Raw genomic sequence first — 21526 nt, forward strand, 5'->3', positions numbered from 1 at the left:
TACATAACTACAGAGAAATTACAAATTTGAATCCCAATCTCATGCTGGATGACATTTAAAACAGAGTGCACTTAATTTCTGGATAGCAACAATAATAAAGAAATGCTATACCTTTGTATCCTATCACCTATCATATCCCACCACAGCTTGTTGAATGGGTATTATTGTGAGCCAACAGCAGAAGCCATAATAATCCTCATCACTTCAAGATGTATCATCTACAAGTGAATTAGGGGCCAGATCTTCAGCTGAGCCCTGATCCAGCAAAGCACTAATTTAGCATGTGGGTAGTCCCACTGTCTTTAATGGGACTTTTGCACACTTAAAGTTAAGCATGTGCTTAAGTGTTTGGATAGATCAAGGCTCTGATGTAAACTGGTGTCACTCTAATGAAATCAATAGAGCTATGGTGATTTACACTCGTTGGAAATCTAGCCCTGTATTGCAGTCCAGGATCATCTGTCACTTTAATAGTTAGGAACAATCTCTGACATTCTCTAAAACAAGTTTTTACCTGTAACAATTTCTAGTGATATGAAATTACTACAAATCTTCTAACGTGACAATGAATGAAACATGACTGTTCAACATGTACTGATCTGATAATACATCAAACAGATGACAGCATATAACATGAGACACAGCATGGCTGGAAATATTTAAGAGTGGTGGGGTTCTTAGATAGTTTTCTTTCAATATTCAGCTCTAAAGTAAAGATGTGTAGGCCAGATGATGATGCCAAGCCTAGCAAACGATGAGTGCTCTGCTTGTTATATAATGATTGTGGGGACTCTGAGGGGATTTTTGTATCAGTGAATTTCCGCAGCATGGCAACGTGAAAATATTAAAGTGAGCAAAGCAAGCTCTCATCAAGCAAGAAGGTGTCAACCGGTATCACATATCAATAAACAGTAATAGCGTAGGAGGCTACTGATCTTCGGGCTTTCATGAAAACATGCCGGTTATTGTTGACTGCCACATCCCAAGTGTTTGGATCTTTAAATGGTGGGGGTGATGGTTCCCCTGGATTAAACTACCATCAGGGGATGCGATTCAACCATATGTAAACATACATGTCACTTAAAATAAAAAGAGAACGCTTCTGCAGACCTAGTGCGGTTTTAAAAAAGTGAATTCAATGCTCATGAAAAGTACCGGGCTGACGGAAAACTCAATCCCTCTATTAAGTGGTACAGCAAGCTCCCCACACCTGTGTGCCTCAGTCTTAATCTAGAGTGATCATCTTTAGGGGGGAGAGAGTAGTTGTGTCTCCATTCAGTCCTCGTCCTCCCTGCTGAGAGTGCTGATGGGGTGCCAATATATTCAATGTGAACCAACATCAGTCCACAAGGAACTGGACGGAGGCCATCAAATCTTTGCCTTTTAATTTTTCTCCCTCATCTTTATTTCTCTAAAGAAATTTGGTACGTACAAAGGCTGGAGCCATGGCCAGTCTTTTGGTGGTTTCATACACGCCAAAGGGAACACATACTACAGCTAACTTCTTTATGCGCAATGGATTTTCGCATAGGCAGAGATTCATTTTCATTTCAGAAATGGGGACTAAGAAACTGGTAACAGGATACAAACCCTTTCATCACTAAGTCATTGCTTTGGATCCGGTCCTGGCAAACGGTTACTACCATTTGTTACCATCTGATACTTTATTAGCCTAGGCTAAGAACCGATTCCTGCAGGACTCCACTGGAAACACACACCTCAATGACAAATTCCCCACGTGCAGTTACTTTTTGAGATCTAGCAGTTAGCCAGTTTTTAATCTATTTAATGTGTGCCATGTTAATTTTATACAATTCTAGCTTTTGAATCAAAATCTTGTGTGGTACCAAGTGGGTGGAAGAGTCCTCATCATAAACTATCCATGACTCTACATACTATCTTTGTTGGCAGTCAAAGCAGAGAGGTTAAAAATTGAATGCGTTATGGAAATTCAAGTGTTTTCTCCTCTAACACGGTACACCCAGTGAAGGGTACATAATTTGCATACTGAAACTTGAACTAATTTTTCCTATACGATATCGGTCCTGTGGATAAATGGATGACTTCCACTTGTGGGGAGGCATCTTTCACAAGAACTAAATTTACGTAAGTAATACAAATCAGAAGCAGACCCTTTAAGAAAAAGCAATCACCTGCCCCTGTCCAGGAACCACATCAGATGATCTTCACTGAACTGTGAACTCAAATTTCAAGCATAAGAATTTATCGCAAATCCTTTGGAGTTGTTGAAGAACAAAACCACAAGATCAGACCACCCAAGCCCATTTCCTCCTGTACTTCTTAGTGTCTCAGAATAGCCACCTGAGCCTTCTTTTGCCTATCAAAAATGCTTTGATTAAAGGAGTAGAGAATAAAAAACATCCCGACACCACAGGAAGACCCTTAGTAAAAGGTACATTAATAGGGTAAAAGCAAGCCAAAAAATGATTAATTTGCTTCTCTGTTTCCATACTCTGTTTACACAAGTTGATTAGAGCACTTAATTACTAATTTACCCTGCTTAAAAACAAGAGTGCTTTTCATTTTTAATGAGATGAGGAAAGGAGACTTGCCTGACAACAAGGAGAAGTAATTTTATTTCCTCTGATGATTTTGTCTACCCAGTTATTAACGTTTCTAAAGGAAAGAATGATTGCTCCCCAATTTTCCTCTGGTTTCTCTCATTAAAGACATAGTCGCAGATACAGATTTCTTCTCACATCAGTCCTTCACCTAACTGGCAATGGTTGGAAGAGAAATATAGGATCAGATCTTCAGCTGGTGTAAATCAGTGTAGCTATACTGAAAAAAACCAGAGCTATGCCAAATTATACCAGCTGAAGATCTGGTCCAAAAACTCAAACAACATGATCTGTAGCTATGGTCCTTTCTGGGTGAACCAGTATGAACCTCCCAAGTCCAGGTAATAATCACTGGTACTCTTACAATACATGTTACATGATTCCACTATATTTAGAAGATCCAAGCAGTGCATAAATAAAAGAATTTAAAGTTCTTGTAACTGGGAGTTGTAAACTAATCATTTCAAACATGTCATCATCATTTCAAACCCTAGCATGAAGCACATCCCTTTAATACTTATGGACTTTACTCACATGTCCATCATTTTTAAAGGAATGTCAGGATGCCCTATGTCCATATGGCTAATGGTGCTGCTTCAGGGGATGTTCAACTGACGTCAACAGGTAGTTCAGCTGCTCAATTACACTGGCTGTTTAAATGAGGCAACCAATCCATCTTAGTTAATTACACAGTGCCAGTCACTACAGTATCTAGTTGTCTTTCTCCTTAGCTCTCATAGGCAATAGAGGGGGGGAAATTCCCAATGATTTCAGACATTATTTTCATACCTGGAAAATCTCACATACATCCTAGTTAAAAATGAAATCTATTCACTTTTCATGTGTTGTTAATGGGTTGGGGTTTTTTTGGTTCCTTTCATACAAATCAAAGATTTCTGCCCATATCTGTCTCATAATTGAACTGCAGACATCACAGTCATTTCCATGGCAACACACAGATGTCAAATACTAAACTATGATCTCACTACTGGATCAAACAGAATGTGAGGTTGAGAAGTGGGGGGCAAATGATCTCTGTCAGGCACACACAAAAAATGGATTGCAGATGTAAGCATAACTATGAGGGGAAATGAGCAGGGGACTTTCTCCCTCAAATTTGAGTGTGCGGTGGAGGAGAGGTGAAGGGGGGAGGGAAGTGCAGGCCATTTCCAGATCCGAAAGTGCTGCTGTGGGGCAGCAGGCTCAATGCTTCCTCTTCTGTGGGGACGCCCAGTAGCTGATAAGTAGAGATGAGAGCTCGGAGCACCATCTACTGGACAGAGGCAACATCAGACTCAGTCTGCAGGAGGAGCTAGAAGCAAGAGTCCAGATTCACTCTAGTAGCCCAACTCAGAGGAAGCGGGAAGCACATTCCCCTCCCCACAGACTTGGAGCAGGTTCAGGACACCCAATGTCCTCTTTCCAAAGTGGGGAGCAATGTACTACTGGGAGGGGGGACACTTAACTTATTGGGGGAGTCTGGCTCCAAGGGGTTGAGGACACAGAGGAAGTGGGGCACACAGAATACTGGGTGGAGGAGAGACGGAGATACAAAGCAAGAGAGAAATACAGGGAGAGAGAGAGAGACACACACACGGTCATACACCCACATGTGTAGATGCACATGTAACCCACTGGTCAAACTTGCTGTGATATTTATATCTTATTATTTCTTTGCAGTCACTCTCACTATGTGCTAGATGCTTTCCAAGCACTCCTGAGAGTTACAATGGTATAAATGTTCAACATGGGTCTGTGGAGATCAAGCCCAAACCAAACCTTTATCGCCCCCTCAATATTTATGTCAAAATGACTCCACTGGTTACAGAAAATTACTGGTCAAACACATTGCATTGCTCTGTATAAAGTTTCTTTTCTTTAATCTTTTCCTCATGGAGAAGATCCCACTTTAATTTGCCAGGTCCAAACGAAAACTGGTAATTAAGTTTCCTAAAGGTAATTTTATTAATTGCTTTAATGTGCAATTAAGGAATGATCAGTGGGATTTCTGGTTTTTACAGGTCAATAATCCTGTTCCTGACTGTATGTGCTATGTCTGAATGAGTAGGCTATCCTGAAGAAATAACTGGACAATTGCCCAATCAAACAGCCCCCACACCCACTTCCAATTTTTACTTACATACAACTGAAGCTGAGTAACAATATATTTGAAACTTTGACATATATTTATTGAACACTTTTACCTAGGAGGAGTTGTTGATGTAAACTGGAAACGATCATAGAAACGATCACAAAGAAATGTGCATAGACAGTGAACCAGGATCCTGGTGCTCAATAGATAAAGACTCTAAATTGACCCATCTTGGTCAGCAATGCTAAGGCTACTTCCTTCACTGGCATCTACATTTCAAAAATCCTTCACATCATGCAATTTTATATGGCAACGAACCGCCACAGATTGTCTCCCGTATGTCAGTGCTGAGCCAGGTGGGCTGTTTTATAGCTTATAGCTACAGAAACATTAAAGAGACACAACTAACCAGCTAAAAGAAAACAGTGTATGGCCGGGGCAAATTAAAAGACAAAACTAAATAGCAAAAAGGAAAACAGAAGGTTTTTTCCCTCAGGAGATTCTGGAGACTAAATAATCAAGGATGAAATGGGAGATTATTCTGATCACCCTGAGCATTCTTTTATTGGGTAGACCAATTGTTTTAATTCCTCTTTACCACATAGGAGAAAAAACGCAGAGGGGACACATGAAGAGGAAAATAAGGAACTCAACTTTCTTTGATGGAACAACATATGGTGACCAGGCACCAGAGATGGATGTTATAAATCTTTTCTTGGTAGAATTATCTAAAGATGAAATTGTAGTTTTGAATAAAGGCTTGGGCTTTTAAACCCGCACTGGAATCTGGCAAATTAGATTGTAACATAGACTGTTACAAATTTTGCAGTAACCTTCATTTCAAACATTTCTTTGCAAGATGTGCAGGATACTGAGAACTCAGTTGTTAGTACAGATGTGGTCAATAAAGATAATGAATAAAAGGGGAATATGATACTTTAAAAGAAATCCCCTTTAATCCATGAGTCACTAATGCATGCCTTTTGACTTTCTCTTGACTGAAAGATAAGGATTTGGATACTTTATTTGGAATATTCTATCAAGAGCAAAAATCTGAAAGATTTAGAAGTTGGAATCTGACTGCTTCGGGAAAAAACTATGTATTATACTCCTTAAAGAGCAATTAGAGTATTGTTATATAAGAGAGAAGAAAGTAAGGCGATAAATTGATGCTTAGTGCCTTGTGAGAAGAAACATGCTTAGGGTTACAGTATGACTTCTTCAGGTAAGAAACCATTATTGTTGCAGTAAATATAAACAATGGGTCTGATCAAAACCCCAGGAAGGTCAACTGAGAGATTCCCATTCATTTAAACAGGCTTGTGGGTAAAATATATTGATATACAGATAATTCATCACCCAATACTACGAGTGGTGTTCATTAGAGACCTTTCTAAATCAGTGGTCACCAACCCGTCGATTGCAATTGACGGGTCAATTCCGAAGCCTCGGCTGGTCAATCGCGATCTCCGGAGCTAAAAGCTGCCTGCCTGCCATGGCCCCATGCTGTTCCCGGAAATGGCTGGCTGCTTGCACGTCTCTGCAGCCCCTGGGGGAAAGAAGAGGGGGGGTGAGGCGGCTTTGCATGCTGCCCTCTCCCCAAGTACTGTCCCCGTAGCTCACATTGGCTGGGAACGGGTCAATGGGTGCTGTGGGGGCGGCGCTTGCAGGCATGGGCAGCGCATGTAGCCCTGAGCCCGCTGTGCTGCCGACCAGGAGCCACCTGTGGTAAGTACCTCCCAGCCAGAGCCTGCACCTTGTACCCCCCACTGCACCCAAACCCCCAGCCCAAAGCTGAAGATTTTTACAACCATGTTGTTCATTCTATTTATCCATTCACATTCCTATGCATGTATCTTATTTTCATGGTCGGACATGTCCAGTATTTTTAATTAGAATTTAACATTGAGTATAAACATTATATTTTGTAAGAAAAAAGGCAGAGAAATAGGCAAAAAAAGCCACCCAAACAATAAAACCAGTAAGTACACAGCTTTCATCTAATCCTGAAAACTGCACCCACCCTGCCAGTTTAATCCACAAAGCTTGCAGCTCATATGGAATTGCAATTTTTGTCATCTTCTCAAAAGCTAAGGTCCTCCAAATTAGCTTAAATATGCAATAAATACATAACCTTTTAGACGATAATTTTAAATTGTGTTCCTTAGATTGCATTGTAGTCCGAGGTGTGAGACACCTGTCCAATGCGGGCTCTTTTGATCAGTCAAGAATAGTATTAGGAATACTAAGAGTAGTCATAGTAGTAACTTCAGCCTCGTGCATGGAGGCAATGAGTTGTTTGTGTAACACTGCTAATACCTCCAGTAAGCTCCTGCCACTGACAAAACCACCTTGAATCTGCTGATTCAGTGTTTAACTTTGTTCTCTGATCTCTGCTAGTCATCAGTGTACTACAACCCTACCCCTGTGGCTATTTAAGGCTCACCATGTGTCTGGAGATGGCAACTTTCAGCGGAATCCCAGCCCTCCCCTTTAAACGCATCTGAAGGACCTGCGCCAGAGCTCCCTCCCAGACCCTGCACCCCCTCCTGTGCCCCAATCCCCTGCACCAGACTTTTCCCCAGAGCCCACACCCTCACTTTCTCCTGCACCCCAACACTCTGCACCAGCCTGGAGCCACCTCCTGCACCCAAAATCCCTCCCAGGGCTTGCATCCCTCACTCCTGTACCCCAACCCCCTGCCCCAGGCTCAGCCAATGCACACCCCACAGTTGAGAATGTTACATCGATTTGTGACAATCCCTGAAAGATTTTGGATCTATAAACCACAAATGACACTAATAAAAAGTAAAAATGATGAAATGTCCAGTGGATTCTATAGATTAGGTGCAGTGTGACCATATGATGCCTGCACCCAAACTCCCTCCCAGAGCTTGCACCTCTCACTCCTGCACCCCAACCCCCTGCCTCAGGCTCAGCCCAGAGCCCCCTCCAACACTCCAAACCCCTCGGCCCCAGCCCAGAGCCTGCACCCCGTCCCACACCCCAATCCCCTGCCCTAGCGCGGTGAAAATGAGTGAGGGTGGGGAGAGTGAATGATGGAGGGAGGGAGGAATGGAGTGAGCAGGGCAGGGCCTTGGGGAAGGGGCGGGGTACTGGGTTGATCTTAAATTCAAGAAGTGATCTTGTGAGTAAAAAGGCTGGAGACCACAGTTCTAAATGATATCACTACTGTACTTCTTTGTTCCCCCTCCCCTGGATCAAGGATCTCTCCAAGGCTGCGAGGTCTGTCTCTGCAGCACCATCCTCATGGAACGTAAAGAAGGTATGCCACATGACTGGGGATCTACACAGAGCAAGTTGTGGGCAAGAGAGGATGGCAAAGAGTCAAGTTCCAATGCCTCTCCCAGTCATGAATACAAATAGGCAAAGTTCAACTGTAATTACTATTGCTTATTACTATTATTTTATTTTAACTTTCTGCATTGCAATTCACACCTTGGTTGGCAGAGCACTACAGATCGAGGCCAAGATTTTCAAAAGTGACTAGTGATTTTGGATGGCCCAGTTTGAGAGTGACTAACTGGAGAGGCCTAATCTTCAGAGGATTGTGAGCACCCAACCTCAGAAAGTCAGACCACTTTAAGGTACCTAATGGTGGGCATTCAGAAACCAAGGCACCCAAAAATCACTTTTAAAAATGTTGCCACACTTACTGGGACAAATCCAATCAAAACTCCCACTTAAATGAATGGGCGTTCTGACTAGGTAAGGGTTGAGTAAATATCAAGCAAAGGCCTTATAACATGTTCCCTTATTGTTATACTGGACAAACAAAGAGCTCTGAACGATGCTACACTATATCACTAATAGAGTACAGTCAATAATAACATCTCCTATTGGCAAACATTATAATGAAGCTAACCATAATTTATGGGAGCAGCGCTAAGAATGGTATTGGTTGGGAAGAGTTCCGCAAGACAGTGTGCTAGAGAAAGGAGATCAATATAATGAAAATGAGATTACAACACTGGATATAAGCTTTGCATGACGGCTTTAACAAAGAGTATGGGCTTTACATGGCTTCTTATTTCTAATTGTAGTACAGTCAGTAGATGGATTCCTTGTTAAAAATTACTTTTAATTATTTCAATTGTCTACGGTGCTGTGTAACTGGTACCACTGTATGTTGCCGGTAGCCTATTTTAACCAGTGGTGTGTTCTGAAAATGTATTCAGTGGAAACACTTATGGTGTGATTTTTCCAAAGCTGCAGGAATATAACTGTGTGCTGTGACAAGATTCAAGCGCATGACCTGCTCCCCAGTGAACAGGAAGCTCAGATACCATGGTAATGAGCACGATATAAATACCTAGAGAGACAGATCAGTTTCCCCCTCTCCCATGAACAGAGGCAATAAAGAATGGCTATGGTGTTGATCCAAAGCTCATTAACGTCAATGGAAACAGTGCCATTGACTTGAACAGGCTCTGAATCAGACCCTATATGAGTGGCTGCTTGGAGGGAGGCTGCCTTTGGGAAGGTCAGGCCCCACAGCCAGGGGTCATAAGACTGGGCTGAACTTCAGACCAGGGAGGTTTCCCTTCATTCTTTTTTCTGTTATGGTTACTTATTTTGATTTCTTATACTAAACTTTTTTATTTGAAGAGGGGTAAAAAGCATTGCTGAATGTGGTTGTCTTTGTTTTTTCTGCTAAATCCTGCCACCCGTTTATATGGGCCAAATCTGTGCATAGTTACTGTGATTATTCATTCAAATCACTTGTTTTTATACTCAGAATGCCAGATATGCGTCTAATTGGCCACTGGTGTGTGAAATTGCCACGTTGCACATGCAAATGCATTAACAGCACATGTAAATTAGCAACATAATTGTGCCTAAGCCGTTTTGAACATCATACCTTTAAAGTTTAAATGAGAGCCATGCATCTTTGACTTTATAAGCTAATTCTTTTTTGCATGTGTATTTTGATCATGACGAGGTCTCCAGCCAAAAAGCATAGTTTCCAACTGATTGCTGGCCATGTGCCATCATGCAATGTCTTTATCAAAGGATCAAATGTATTATTTTGAATGTTATGCGGCAGTGAGCCACTGACTGATTCAGGAATGCAACAGCTGACTCAGATAGGCTGTCAAAATATATTGCACCAAATACTACAATATGGCACCTTCAGAAACATTTCTGAACATTTGAGGTTAATGGGAAATGTAGGTGTTCAGCACATCAGAAAAATCAGATCATTTTTATTTAGGTGTCTAAGAATGGATTAAGGTACCAAATATTTAGGTAGTCAACAATTTTAATCTCAAATTCTACAGACACTGATGGGGACAGCCCAAAAGTGCTGGTGCCTTGCCTCAAAATGTACTGTTTGAATAGTACTACCTAGGTATTAGCTTGTATACAGTGCTTTTCATCAGTAGATCTCAAAGTGCTTTACAAAGAAGGCCAGTATCAGCATGTTATATTAAATGGGGAAACAGAGGCACAGAGAGGTTAAGTGACTTGTCCAAGGTCATCCATCAGGGACTAGTGGTTTCCTAATTTAAAAGTATGTACTTAAACTTCTAGAATGAGGTCCCACTGAATGACATCATCACAATCTTTTCCTTCAAGGAAGCAAATATAATAGTTCTGTGATGTAATTGGCTGAAAGGGTCCGGTTGCAGTTTACATGAGAAAACTTTTTGAAGGAATATGCTGCATTGTAGCGTGAGACAGGGTATTTAGTCTGACTTTCTTGGATGGATTATACTTTTGAAACATTTTGGGTATGCCAGAGTGAGGAGAGATATTTAAAATAAAAAACACATAAGAGAAAAGGCAGCTGAGTCTGAGCAACTTCACAGCGTACGATTTTACTAACATTCACAAAACCAAACATAGTACTGTGAGTTTTGAAATATTAATTTACCAAGTATCAGTGTGGACAACAACTTAAACTTTAAACTAAGCACCCATGTATTTGAGGCCAGGCGGTAATCTTCAGAAGATTAATGGAATAGCAAGAATTAAATATGAAGCCCTGTCACAAGAAGCTTTTACTGAAATCAGTTGCATTTTTCAGAATGATTGAGTTCTAGCTGTAAGCACCACAATGATACAATACAGATACACTACATAACAAGATACTTAATTTGCTGCAATGGGATTCACTATACAGAGAGAAGTCTCATGAAAGGAAACTGCTATTCCCAGGTAATGCATATAATTCAGCAGAACCTTCACTCTTCCATTTCACATTTGGAAAAATTTGAAACACCGCGCCAAAGGCTCAACTAGTGTAAATCTGCGTATTGACTTCAATGGAACGATGGCAATTTATACCAGCTGAGGATCTGCCCCACTATTCCAAGGGACTGCTAGCTCAGTTTCAGTTCAAAATTTCATGTAACAATTTCTGTGCTTGCTTTAAAAAATGCAGGCCAAGGCTGTCCTGGTAAGAGAGTACGTGCACATGCATTCTAATATACAGTCTAGTGCCTATGTGTGCAACTGCAACATGAAAGCAGGCAACCCCTATTTAAATGTTTGTGACTATGTCACTCTCCAACAGCCGATCTACAAAAGATCCAAGTTCTAATACTACATCTACTACAGTGAATGAAGTTAAGGAGCTAGAGTCTGCATTTTTTGGAGCAGACATTCCTAAATTCCACCCTTAATGGAGACCCTAGAGTCACTGTGGTGGATGACGGCAATACCTACGTGGGCACGGAAGTTTTACAGTGTCGCCCATGTTTAAGATTCCCCAGTGCCAGGAAGCGGAAGCGGGGCTAACCATGAACGTGATAACTTGGGATGAAAGAGCGGATGTACTAGCAGTGGTCACAATCTTAGGGTCTGAGCCTGCATTGAACTCCATGTGGAGCTATATGCACCTAGAGCTCATTGCAGGATCAGGGCCTTACTGAACACCTTCCTTGTTCATCTGCCAAACTGCCTGGGTGAACTCTATAAGCAGTGTCTTGTGCTTGCCTCACCTCCTCACAGCGAAAAGACAAATTTCTCCAATACACAAGAGAAACACAGGTACAGCAATGGTAGGGCATGCTTCAATGGGAGGGGGGGGCGCGAGGAACCAGTAAATACATTTGAGATTGGAATCCTCCTTGCTGAGCAGAACCTACATTTTAATTCCACCTTAATTATTACCTGTGTGTGATGCCAGATATAAAAGTGCACATGAAAAGTGGAAACAGCAGGACTCGGGTTTCTCCATTAGTACATACCTGTACTGAAGCAAAATCTCCAGAAGCACAAGCTCCAAGAATAGCAGCACCAACTAAAACAGACTCCACCTCTTTGGACAGGACAATGGGCTTGCCTACACAAGAAAGTGACACCTCTGTTAGGGAGAATGAAATGGTGCAGCGCTAAAGACAGAACAAATAATTAAAGTGGGGGCGGGGGGAAGAGGTTTATTCTATTAGCCAACTACACAAACCCCATACATGGCTAAGCCATGGCACTTCTACAGTACCTATCCCAGGCTCTAGGCAAAATACAGAATTTATATAAAAATTTCAGTAAAATAGTAACACACACAGTATAGAGGACATCAGAACAAAAACCCAGACCTCTTCCCAATTGCAAGCATCTTTAAAACCAGCCATCCACACCCTCTTTATCAGTCCCCTGCTTAAAAGGTGACCTGTAGGGGGAAAATGAGATTGTGTCATATTTTTGCTTCTTTACTATGTGTTTAATAAAACAATGCTTGAGTTCTTTCCCTCCTCTCTCACAAATATGTCAGATCTCCTCTTCCCTCTTTTGTTTTCCTGGAAGACCCTAAGTGATAAACTGGGAGTTTTCCCATTCTTCAGTGAAGAGACTGAGTCCTAACAGAGAGTTTTTCTTCCAACAGGTTTCAGAGTAACAACCGTGTTAGTCTGTAGTCACAAAAAGAAAAGGAGTACTTGTGGCACCTTAGAGACTAACCAATTTATTTGAGCATAAGCTTTCGTGAGCTACAGCTCACTGCATCCGATGAAGTAAGCTGTAGCTCACAAAAGCTTATGCTCAAATAAATTGGTTAGTCTCTAAGGTGCCACAAGTACTCCTTTTCTTTCTTCCAACAGTTTGTAAGACATGTGAGTTGAACAGGCGATTTAACCCCCCCACATAATAAAATATAAAAACAAACAGCACCTTCCATCTACCTTCCTGGCACCTGTGATATCAGATACCTACTAGTTCTCTACCCTCTGCAGTCTTTTCCAGGGAAAACTAGGTAGAAAAGAGCTGAGTTTTCAGTGTTAAAAACAAGTAGAAAAAAAGTGAAAGAACAAACAAAATAAGAACCTTTCAACCTTCCTCACACCTCATAAAAAAGACAATCACCAGGTACAAATCCATGTCTTTTCCTAGCTGGAGGCTCTCTTAGTAACAGTCATTACCATTAGGCTAAACAATTATTTATTAGTCCTGCAGTACTTGGCATAGTTGTGAATTCCCTGATTATTATCGAGTTAGTTGCTTTCTGTGGCTGGATTTACATATTAAAGGCCCATACCGCAAACAATACTGGGAGAAGTGCTTCCTGCTGTGAACAGTTGCATTTAAGTCAATACAATTACTCCTGATAAGCACTACTCCTGATACTAAAATGCAGAGTTGGGTTCTAATTGCAAGGTGTTAAAGTAATCTAGGCTCTTGAACCCATTAGGTAACCTGTTACTCCTATGTAGGCCTTCCCTTGTAAGGGTGGCACAAAACTACTTATTTGCTCCTATGCCTTCTCCAATCTCTCCAGATAGCCTCTCTGTACCCCAGCAATCCTTCACTGCTGGAATGGCCTCTTTGGGCCACAGGCAGCCAGTGTTACTCAGAACATCCCTCAAGCTTCTATAAATTGTACCTAGAGGGGATCAGCCCACCATAGGTGGACGTAGGATTGGTAAGGTGATCCTATTTCCCAAAGGGAAAACGGGACACCACGTGGGGCTAGCCCTGGTCCCCCCCTTCACCACCACCCCCTGCGCAGGGCTGGCCTGAGCCACTTACCCGAGCCCTGCCCCCCCTCACCATGCACGGCTGGGGATCGCTGCTTGCCCACGCCCTACCTGCCCCCCCGCGCGAGTCTGGGGCTGATGTTGCTGCTTGCCCGAGCCCTGCCTGCCTCCCCATGGGAGGCTGGGTCTGGCATCGCTCCAGCCCTGCCTGAGCCCTGCCTTCCCCCACTACGCAGGGCTAGCATCACTGCCCTCCGACCCCCCACACGTTCCTCCACACCTGACTTTTTTTGACAAAAGCTGATAACTGATCAAGTTGGCAAGAGCAAACAGGACAAATGCCCACTTTTGTCAAAAAGTCAGGGCAGCCAGAATAAGGCTTAAAAAAGGGACTGTTCTAGCCAAAACGGGACGTACGATCACTCGAAGAATTGGTCACTTTATATTCCCCCTCCTGAGCTGCACCCACAGCTCAGAATCTGGGCCTGGACCTTTGAATACTTCCAGATACACTAGAAAGAAATGTTACTCCTAGTATTGGGGTTTGTAGAGCTTTGAAGCACTGGGCAACTTTCAGTGCGCTTTAAGACTTTACCGCATACTTTCTTAAAGTGCCCTCAGAATGAACATATTCATCTTACCAGCTGAACAACAAGAGTTTGACACTTTTTAAGCCGTCTATGAAATTATCAATTGGCAGTCTACAGGGCTGAGTAATGGCACTTGTCTCTAACAGTAACATATTCAGATTTTTTTTTTTCCTGAAAGAAAGGGGGATTGATCCAGGAATGTTAGTTATTTTATCTGATAGGCTCTAATGAGTTCAACAGAAGCAAGAGCATTTCAGTCAGATGAACTTTGACATCCCTTGTTAGTCACACATTTTACAAACGGGGGTATTCCAAGAGTGGAAAAAGGCCTTTTTGTCCTTAATTGTACTTAGCCATTAGTTATGGTCAAAGGACTCCAGTTTAAATTTTAACAAGAATACCTATTAATAGATCTTTTATTTCAGATATCAGAAAGCAGCTTTCTATTCAAAGTCTAGTTGCAGCAAAATTGACCTTTTTCTTTTGAATTAGATAAGGGAAGGTGTGGACTTGATAAAATCTTGTTTGACAAATAGAAAGCCAATGTGGCAATACCGTATATATCTAGACTAGGTCAACGACCATTGTGTCATCTGGTTCTCTGTTTCTGCTTTCATTTAATATAATTACATGATGCAGATTTTCATCTCTCTTCCTGCATCAAGGTAGGATGTCTGGTTTGATGTCAGAGTGATGCAAATCTATACACCAAATACCTCAAATCCGAGCTTTAAACTGGATCCAAAACATCTTGACCTTTCTTAATTTGAAATATGCCCTAAAATACACACAGTTCACAGATTTTCTGAAGTCTTTTCACTAAATGACCTTATTTTCCACATTTTTAAAGAAAACATATTGAACTAACTTACAGATGTTCAAAGACACCCAACCTATAAAGATGGAATGGGGATTACAAATAGACTACAAGCGTGGACTCTGCTCCTGCAAATATATCTACATATACAGGCCCTTACATCAATGTGAAACCATACCAATGTCAATGACACTCTGTGCAGGAGGCAAGCTCTGCAGGATTGGGTCCTAAATTATTTTAATAACTTGAGATACTGAAGGATTTCTGATTATGCGGGCTTTGTATAATCAAGAAAATGTTCAACGTAAGCAACAGAGGCCAGGGGAAAGTCCTATAGAATTCAAATGGGATGAACCCAACAGGGGTTTTTATAGAAACTGAAAAGGTTTTATCTAAAACTTATTCTAAAAACTTACAGGGGTAGATTTTCAGCTGAGGATCTGGTCCATTTAATTTAACAGAAGAATAATTTCTATAGAACACGTAAACCAATTTATAGAATTTTATAATAAACAAAATCCCTGCTATACAATTCTATAGGCTGGTTTAAAAAAAAATCTACAGAAAGGTTATACTTCTCCATATTCTATAACATTGTCCTATAAGGATTTCAGAGAACAAGGTCTATGAATGGGAAATCACATAGACAGTTTCTCTATGTTCTCTGTTTGCTAATAATATGGATAAGGGACCTTTGTTTACACCATGTCTTTGTGTTATTCCAGTGTCTTTAAATTTCAGGAAACCCAGTCTTTCAGGAAGTAACATTTCATTACACAGGTTTTGGCCAACCAGCAAAATAGAGTTCCATATAAAGGGCATATTTATTTTTCTAAACACCACGTTTTTAGCTACCTAAAATAATAAAATTAGTTTACTGTCTTCTTTTTCCCTGCTTCCTCTGTCTAACTTACCAGTAATGTCAGCATGCATCTCCACAAAGAGGGGGTTCTTGCTCAACCCTCCACACAGAAACAGAGTGCTTATGTGATGCCCGGCAGACTGCATAGTTTCCAAAATATGTCTTGTTCCCAACTTGAAAGACAGAAAAGGTCTGATGAACATGGAAAACTTACTCAGAAAGAAACCAGCACTAAGTGACGGCAAGGGTTAGGCCTACAAGAGAAGGGACTTGGTTTATCATCAGGTCAGTAAGGTGCATTGTATGATCCATAGTGACCTGAAACATGAAAATTCATACTGCAAGCATTAGGGATGAGGAACTAGAAATGAAAGGAACATATGAGGCCAGCAGGCTGGAAACAGCACCTTGGGAGTTGGCTGTAGGAGGAGCAGGGCCTGATAGCTGTCTGTATGTATGCACAGCTGGAGAGAGTAGGGGCTGGACATGTAAAGGGCAAGGAAAGTGGTCCGAAGCTGGCACAGAACCAGGCTGCAAAGGATCAGGAGAAAGCAAGGGGAGACACTGAGGAGTGGCTGTTTGTGACCAACAGAGCAAGTGACAGGAGAAAGCAACTAAGTAGCAGCAAGGGCGCACAGGAGACACAAACAATGTCAGATGCAGCCCACCAGAGTTAAGACATCCCCACCATCCCCTCCCATTTGCTTAGCCCTCCTGCCTCTGACAAAGCCTCGCAGCACAGATGAGCCTTGCAGCATGACCTGAAGGTCAATAAAGTTGGGATCTGTCAAACTAAGCGGAAAGCACGTCAAGGAACCATCACTTAAAATGTTTGGCCTTCAGCACCTTCCCTTTTAAACCAGGGGGCTGTTATCTCAAATGCCAGCTTGAGTTTTGGGCTGCTTCTGAAAACTGAGACCAACTGAGTAACACCAGATTTGGGATGTTTACTGTGAAACTCTGGCACAACTTTGGATAAGGCTTGAAATGTAGTTTGGTTAAAGGCAAAGTAGTTATGATGAACTGAAACGGCCACAAGGCCAGCTGATTAAATCGGTCACTTCCTATTGACACAGAGGGCTAACTTTCCAAATCATACAGTTAAGATTTTAAATGACAGAAAAATAAAACTACTCTAAAAAGAGTGGTTTCAGAGTAACAGCCGTATTAGTCTGTATTCACAAAAAGAAAAGGAGTACTTGTGGCACCTTAGAGACTAACCAATTTATTTGAGCATAAGCTTTCGTGAGCTACAGCTCACTTCATCGGATGCATACTGTGGAAAGTGTAGAAGATCTTTTTATACACACAAAGCATGAAAAAATACCTCCCGCCACCCCACTCTCCTGCTGGTAATAGCTTATCTAAAGTGATCACTCTCCTTACAATGTGTATGATAATCAAGGTGGGCCATTTCCAGCACAAATCCAGGGTTTAACAAGAACATCTGGGGGGGGGGGGTAGGAAAAAACAAGGGGAAATAGGTTACCTTGCATAATGACTTAGCCACTCCCAGTCTCTATTCAAGCCTAAGTTAATTGTATCCAATTTGCAAATGAATTCCAATGCAACAGTCTCTTGCTGGAGTCTGGTTTTGAAGTTTTTTTGTTGTAATATCGCAACTTTCATGTCTGTAATCGCGTGTCCAGAGAGATTGAAGTGTTCTCCGACTGGTTTATGAATGTTATAATTCTTGACATCTTGATAGAGCTGTCAAGCATTCTTATAACTACAATACCCACCTGCAGAAGTGAAGAAACAGATTGATAGAGACAGAAGAGTTCCCAGAAGTCACCTACTACAGGACAGGCCTAACAAAGAAAATAACAGAACACCGCTAGCCGTCAACCTCAGCCCCCAACTAAAACCCCTCCAACGTATTATTAAGGATCTACAACCTATCCTGAAGGATGACCCAACACTCTCACAAATCTTGGGAGACAGGCCAGTCCTTGTCTACAGACAGCCCCTCAACCTGAAGCAAATACTCACCAGCAACCACATACCACACAACAGAACCATTAACCCAGGAACCTATCCTTGCAACAAAGCCCATTGCCAACTGTGCCCACATATCTATTCAGGGGACACCATCACAGGGCCTAATAACATCAGCCACACTATCAGAGGCTCATTCACCTGCACCTCCACCAATGTGATATATGCCGTCATGTGCCAGCAATGCCCCTCTGCCATGTACATTGGTCAAACTGGACAGTCTCTATGTAAAAGAATAAATGGACACAAGAATTATAACATTCATAAACCAGTCGGAGAACACTTCAATCTCTCCGGTCACGCGATTACAGACATGCAAGTTGCGATATTACAACAAAAAAACTTCAAATCCAGACTCCAGCGAGAGACTGTTGAATTGGAATTCATTTGCAAATCGGATACAATTAACTTAGGCTTGAATAGAGACTGGGAGTGGCTAAGTCATTATGCAAGGTAACCTATTTCCCCTTGTTTTTTCCTACTCCCCCCGCCTGACGTTCTTGTTAAACCCTGGATTTGTGCTGGAAATGGCCCACCTTGATTATCATACGCATTGTAAGGAGAGTGGTCACTTTAGATAAGCTATTACCAGCAGGAGAGTGAGGTGGGGGGAGGTATTTTTTCATGCTTTGTGTGTATAAAAAGATCTTCTACACTTTCCACAGTATGCATCCGATGAAGTGAGCTGTAGCTCACGAAAGCTTATGCTCAAATAAATTGGTTAGTCTCTAAGGTGCCACAAGTACTCCTTTTTTTTTTTCTAAAAAGAGTCTCTCCCCTAAGTACTGGCTTTGATGACGACAGTTATATTTCTGATTATGTTCACAATAGTCTCACTGTTGTACTGAATTTTGCCACATGAGCAGCCAGAGGACAGATACTCTCTTTCACAGCTGCTGATATTCAAATTTATTAGCAAATTCCCCCAACACACACACACACACACCAAATACTTTTAAAAAGAACATGCTGTGAAAATTATTTTGTGTTGACCTGCCTGGAAAATTTTATTCAGCGACATTTACATTAAAACTAGACATTCCACTCAGGGAGGTAAGGGTGGGGAGGGGTGGGAAGGACTAATGTAATCTTAAATTAGAGAATATGCAAATTGAGGGGCTTGAAATGCAAATTTTATTTTTTTAAAAAAATCTCCCATTGTAAAGAAAACTAGAGATTAACATTCTGTGGGTATGACTTGGATTTTGACAAGGTTTGCACATTTGCTAACGTTGGGTTTAATGTCTGATGTTGCTCCGATTGAAGTCAATGAGTGGAACAGGACTCTGGCTCTAGGAAACAGGACATTTTTCCTTGTAAGGTTACATAATAAACATAAAGCTAAAATTGGGGGGAGGGGAATTTTGAAAACTAATTTTGTATTTAATAAAGATAATCAGGAAGGGCAGGGATACATTTCCCTCAATCCATTTATTATGATTGCCTACTGTTTCAATAAAAAGAAAAGGAGTACTTGTGGCACCTTAGAGACTAACCAATTTATTTGAGCATAAGCTTTCGTGAGCTACAGCTCACTTCATCGGATGCAGTGAGCTGTAGCTCACGAAAGCTTATGCTCAAATAAATTGGTTAGTCTCTAAGGTGCCACAAGTACTCCTTTTCTTTTTGCGAATACAGACCAACACGGCTGTTACTCTGAATACTGTTTCAATGGAATTTCAAAAGCAAGTGTGCAGTAATTTACCATGAAAAGAAATTTAGTGCATACCTTATCTTGGTATTCTGTATCACGGACAAAAAAAATCATTATAAAAAGATGCCTATTATAAAAAGATGCTGAACTTAATGTTAAAATGCAGTATATGAAACAAAGCAATCAGACAATAGGTGGCTTTCCCAGGATGTCCAACAGAGAATGCATTCACCTCATTAGCGTGAAACAACAACAGGGCACGTGTTTGGTACTGAAATGTTTTTGTTTTCAGCCTCTTTCACGGAGCAATATCAGGAAAACACACACATTCTTGTATTTAAATCATAGGATTGTATTAAAGCACCAAGTATACCACTATTATGTTCGGCTGAAAGGGGTCAAAAATCAGCACTAATGAATTCCAGGCTCAGATTAAATGATCGGGATTTGCTGAAGGAGTGTTAACACATCAGATATGTCATTCACAGTAAATTTCCCACAACTGCCCATGCTGCTATCCCAGACGGTGTGGTGTGACACTGGGATATCGGTCCATGTTATCCATAAACCCTTGTCCCCATTAGAAAACAATGACCAGTGTTAACCCCCAGGATGGCAATGGCAGAAAAACATGGCCATATTATCTCATAACAGCTGGAAAGATAATTAATTTAATCACTGTACGAGTCCCAGTCTTATGCACAGTGCACCTGCAGGGATGTATGTTTACACTTACGCAGTATAGTTTTGTAATGAAATAGGCAGGAATCAGTAAAGAGTTTAGGTGTGAAGACACTACAGTAATAGGCACCAGTACAAAAGACAGACACACATATAGATACACACACATATAGATACACACACATATAGATAGGTGAACCACAGGGAGTATATATCTATAAATACAGGTTGACTGACCCACTCTTGCAAAGATTTTTTTGTTACTGTTTAATCAAACAAGTTACTTGGGAAAAGTGGGACTAAACTCTAAATTTAGTCCAGTAAAATCACACCCACATACCCACACCCACACCTGCACCATATACATACATTAATGGACATCTGGGGCTGCTTGTTTAATGTGGAGGTATGGTGGTCTCTCCATCTACTTTAACATAAACTGGGGTGAGGGTTGAGAGGGGAAATAAATCATCCACATGGGTCAACATCATGCCTTCCAACGGAAAAAAGGCAGGAGGAGTGAAATGCCAGGAGAATAAGCCTGCAGAATAACTGTCTTCACACTACAGGGGTGAGGAGGGAGAGGTTTGTAGCCGCACAGGGCCCTGTCCCTACACAAGCTTCTTTTCCCACCCTAGCAGCACCACACCGTACAACCAACACCATCAGCACTGCCCCATGTTGCACAGTCTCTGACATGCACCTGGGGAAAGGATTTCCTCCACGACCCTGCAGGTTTGGTGGGGATAATATGGCATATGGCAACGACTCACACCCAGGCACATCTTCCGAACTGCACAGAGCTCCACCTTGCAGGTTTATGAAGAGTGTATCTCTAGGTTTGGGAGAGATTAAGGGCAAGTCTGCACTTCAAACGCTGCAGCTCGCCACTACAGCACTTCACTGAAGACGCTACTATACTGACAAGAGAGCTTCTACCACAAGAGGAGACAGTTATGCCGATGGGGGAAGCCCTCCTGTTTACATAGCACCGTCTACATCAGAGATTAGGTTGGTATAACTGCATTGCTCAGGGGCAGGATTCCTCTCTCCCGTCCCTTCAACCATGTAGTTATACTGATATAAATTTATAGTGTAGACCTTGCCTATGTCTCTCTCCTCCTTATAGACTTGCCATCTCCTTTTGGACTGTATTTATGCATCTTTCACCTCAGACAGAAGAGGAGGAGGCTCAATATTGGGCATACCCAGCATTCCTGCCTTGTCAGAACAATTTCAGGAAAACTCTTCTAGGGCATTTTCCTCCCTGCAAAGAGCGCCCCTCAGGGTATTTTTTCCATGGGAGGGGGC

General features: G+C 41.7%; 1 protein-coding gene across 6 annotated transcripts in view; it reads right to left on the minus strand.

Annotated features, from left to right (window-relative positions):
• The window catches only part of FGGY (FGGY carbohydrate kinase domain containing), a 191843-nt gene that overhangs the window by 26129 nt on the left and 144188 nt on the right, over nt 1–21526 (minus strand). For 4 of the 6 annotated variants that reach the window (XM_078854115.1, XM_078854117.1, XM_073357533.2 and 1 more), the window contains 2 exons: nt 15935–16055; nt 11892–11986 (listed from right to left, as the gene is read on the minus strand). The exons of 1 other annotated variant lie outside the window; for it this stretch is intronic. In XM_078854115.1, coding sequence (XP_078710241.1) covers nt 11892–11986; nt 15935–16055 — 216 coding nt within the window. Of the gene's footprint in view, nt 1–6063; nt 6224–11891; nt 11987–15934; nt 16056–21526 lie in introns of all 6 variants that reach the window. One more of the 6 variants, XR_013636198.1, reaches the window with a different exon arrangement.

Source organism: Lepidochelys kempii, chromosome 8 (genome assembly GCF_965140285.1).
Source record: "Lepidochelys kempii isolate rLepKem1 chromosome 8, rLepKem1.hap1, whole genome shotgun sequence".
Taxonomy (NCBI): domain Eukaryota; kingdom Metazoa; phylum Chordata; order Testudines; family Cheloniidae; genus Lepidochelys; species Lepidochelys kempii.